Below are 1,941 nucleotides of genomic sequence, written 5' to 3' on the forward strand. Positions count from 1 at the left end.
CCTGCCTCTGCCTCCCGAGTGCTGGGATTAAAGACGTGCGCCACCATCGCCCGGCCTGGGGAGATAATTTTCTGACTTTACATAGACCACTACCACTAAAAATAACTCAACAGACAGTTCTTTTTTTTATTCAAATTAATGGAAAAATGAAAAGCCATAATAAGAAGTCCTAAAATATTTATATTTTTCAAGCACTTCATTTATCTGAGAAGTGTTCCGTCGTGCTTACTAGGAGGGAGAAATGCTTCCAGGCTGTTCTGCTCTGATTATATATCTGTCCTCCCTCTACTTCAGCCAAACTTCCAGATCATTTATTACTTCCAGGCAGCAGTGCGCTTTGTTTGGTTGGTTTTTTGAGACAGGGTCTCACTATATAGCCCTGGCTGGCCTAGAACTTGCTATGTAGACCAGGCTAACCTTGAACTCAGATCCACTTGGCTGTGCCTTCTAGGTGCTGGGATTAAATACATGCACCACGGGGACTGGAGAGATGGCTCAGAGGTTAAGAGCACTGACTTTCCTTTCAGAGGTCCTGAGTTCAAGTCCCAGCAACCACATGGTGGCTCACAACCATCTGTAATGAGATCTGGTGCCCTCTGCTGGCGTGTAGGCACACATGCAGACAGAACATTGTATACATAAAAAAAAAAAATACCTGTGCCTACTAGGATTAATTTTCAAAGCAAAGTGTTAGTTATTAACAAGCACAGCAAACTGAAAACGAGAGTCAGAACAGTTTCGTTATGTTCCATGTAAACACAGAGCATAAAAACACACAGGAAGATGGCTCCCATTATGTTCTTTCAGTACTCTGGATGTCACACCATCCAGACGTGTTCATTTTACAGTACAGGAAATACATTTTTATTTCTGACTTGAAATGTCATAAATTTCAGGTGAGAGCTTAGAGCTTAGTGGTTAAGAGTATGTGCTGCTCCTGCAGAACACCAGAGTTCAGCTCCTAGCCCCCATATTGGGCAGTTCACGGCCGCTTATTATATGTCTCTGGGACAGGTATGTGTACTTACATGCACATACTCCCTCATACACATAATTCAAAGTTAATCTTTTCTTTAAGGTGAGGATTTTGAAGTTCAGAATATGTATATGTATTGCCAGGCAGTGGTGGCCACACGCCTTTAATCCCAGCACTCAGAAGGCAGAGGCCAATGGACCTCTGTGAGTTTATGGCCAGAGTGATCTACAGAGCAAATTCCAGGACAGGCTCCAAATCTACACTGAGAAACCCTGTCTCGAAAAACAAACAAAAAATATGTTCATTGACTATATATTTAGCGTCACTTCTAAGGTAAGGGGAAAGTACTCAATCCTTATAAAAACATGGAGAGAGAAATTGCTGCTTTCACTAAGGGAAATCCTTTGTTGTTCAGGAAATCTTCTGTACTCATTTGCTGAGACTGTGTAATAGTAAAATCACTTACGTTTTCATTTATTTTATTTTATGGTAGTGGGGCTGACCTTAGGGCCTTATGCAAGATCTCTACTATTGGGTTATTTTTATTGTGAGACAGGGTCTCCCTGCATTGCTCAGACTGGCCTTGATGTCACTATGTAGTCCAAGCTGCCTCAGCTCAGAGTGGCCAGGATTACAGTGTCACCAGGCCTGGCCCCAGAGAACGGAGGAGAATGAAATGAACGAGAGTCCCACAGTGCTGCAGTCACAGCGTCCAGGTGGGAGGGGGTTAAGTAAATGTATTTTTGTGATGAGTTCTTTTATTTGGATTCAGGTGAGCGGCCTGTGAGAGTTTATGCGGATGGAATATTTGACTTATTTCACTCCGGTCATGCCCGGGCTCTGATGCAAGCGAAGAACCTTTTCCCTAATACCTACCTCATTGTGGGAGGTAAGAGGGCATCTGATGGTTCTGGGTGGCATTCTCTCTTTGTGGGAGGTAAGAGGGCATCGGATGGTTCTGGGTG

The 1,941-nt window shown here is 43.5% G+C and overlaps 1 protein-coding gene across 4 annotated transcripts in view; it reads left to right on the forward strand.

Annotated features, from left to right (window-relative positions):
* Nucleotides 1-1,941, forward strand: part of Pcyt1a (phosphate cytidylyltransferase 1, choline, alpha) — a 50,119-nt gene that overhangs the window by 29,259 nt on the left and 18,919 nt on the right. For all 4 annotated transcript variants that reach the window (XM_013351571.2, XM_005344846.3, XM_005344844.3 and 1 more), the window contains exon 4: nucleotides 1,749-1,865. In XM_013351571.2, the coding sequence (XP_013207025.1) occupies nucleotides 1,749-1,865 (117 nt within the window). The remainder of the gene's footprint in view (nucleotides 1-1,748; nucleotides 1,866-1,941) is intronic.

Source organism: Microtus ochrogaster, chromosome 2 (assembly GCF_000317375.1).
Source record: "Microtus ochrogaster isolate Prairie Vole_2 chromosome 2, MicOch1.0, whole genome shotgun sequence".
In the NCBI taxonomy this organism is placed as follows: Eukaryota; Metazoa; Chordata; class Mammalia; order Rodentia; family Cricetidae; genus Microtus; species Microtus ochrogaster.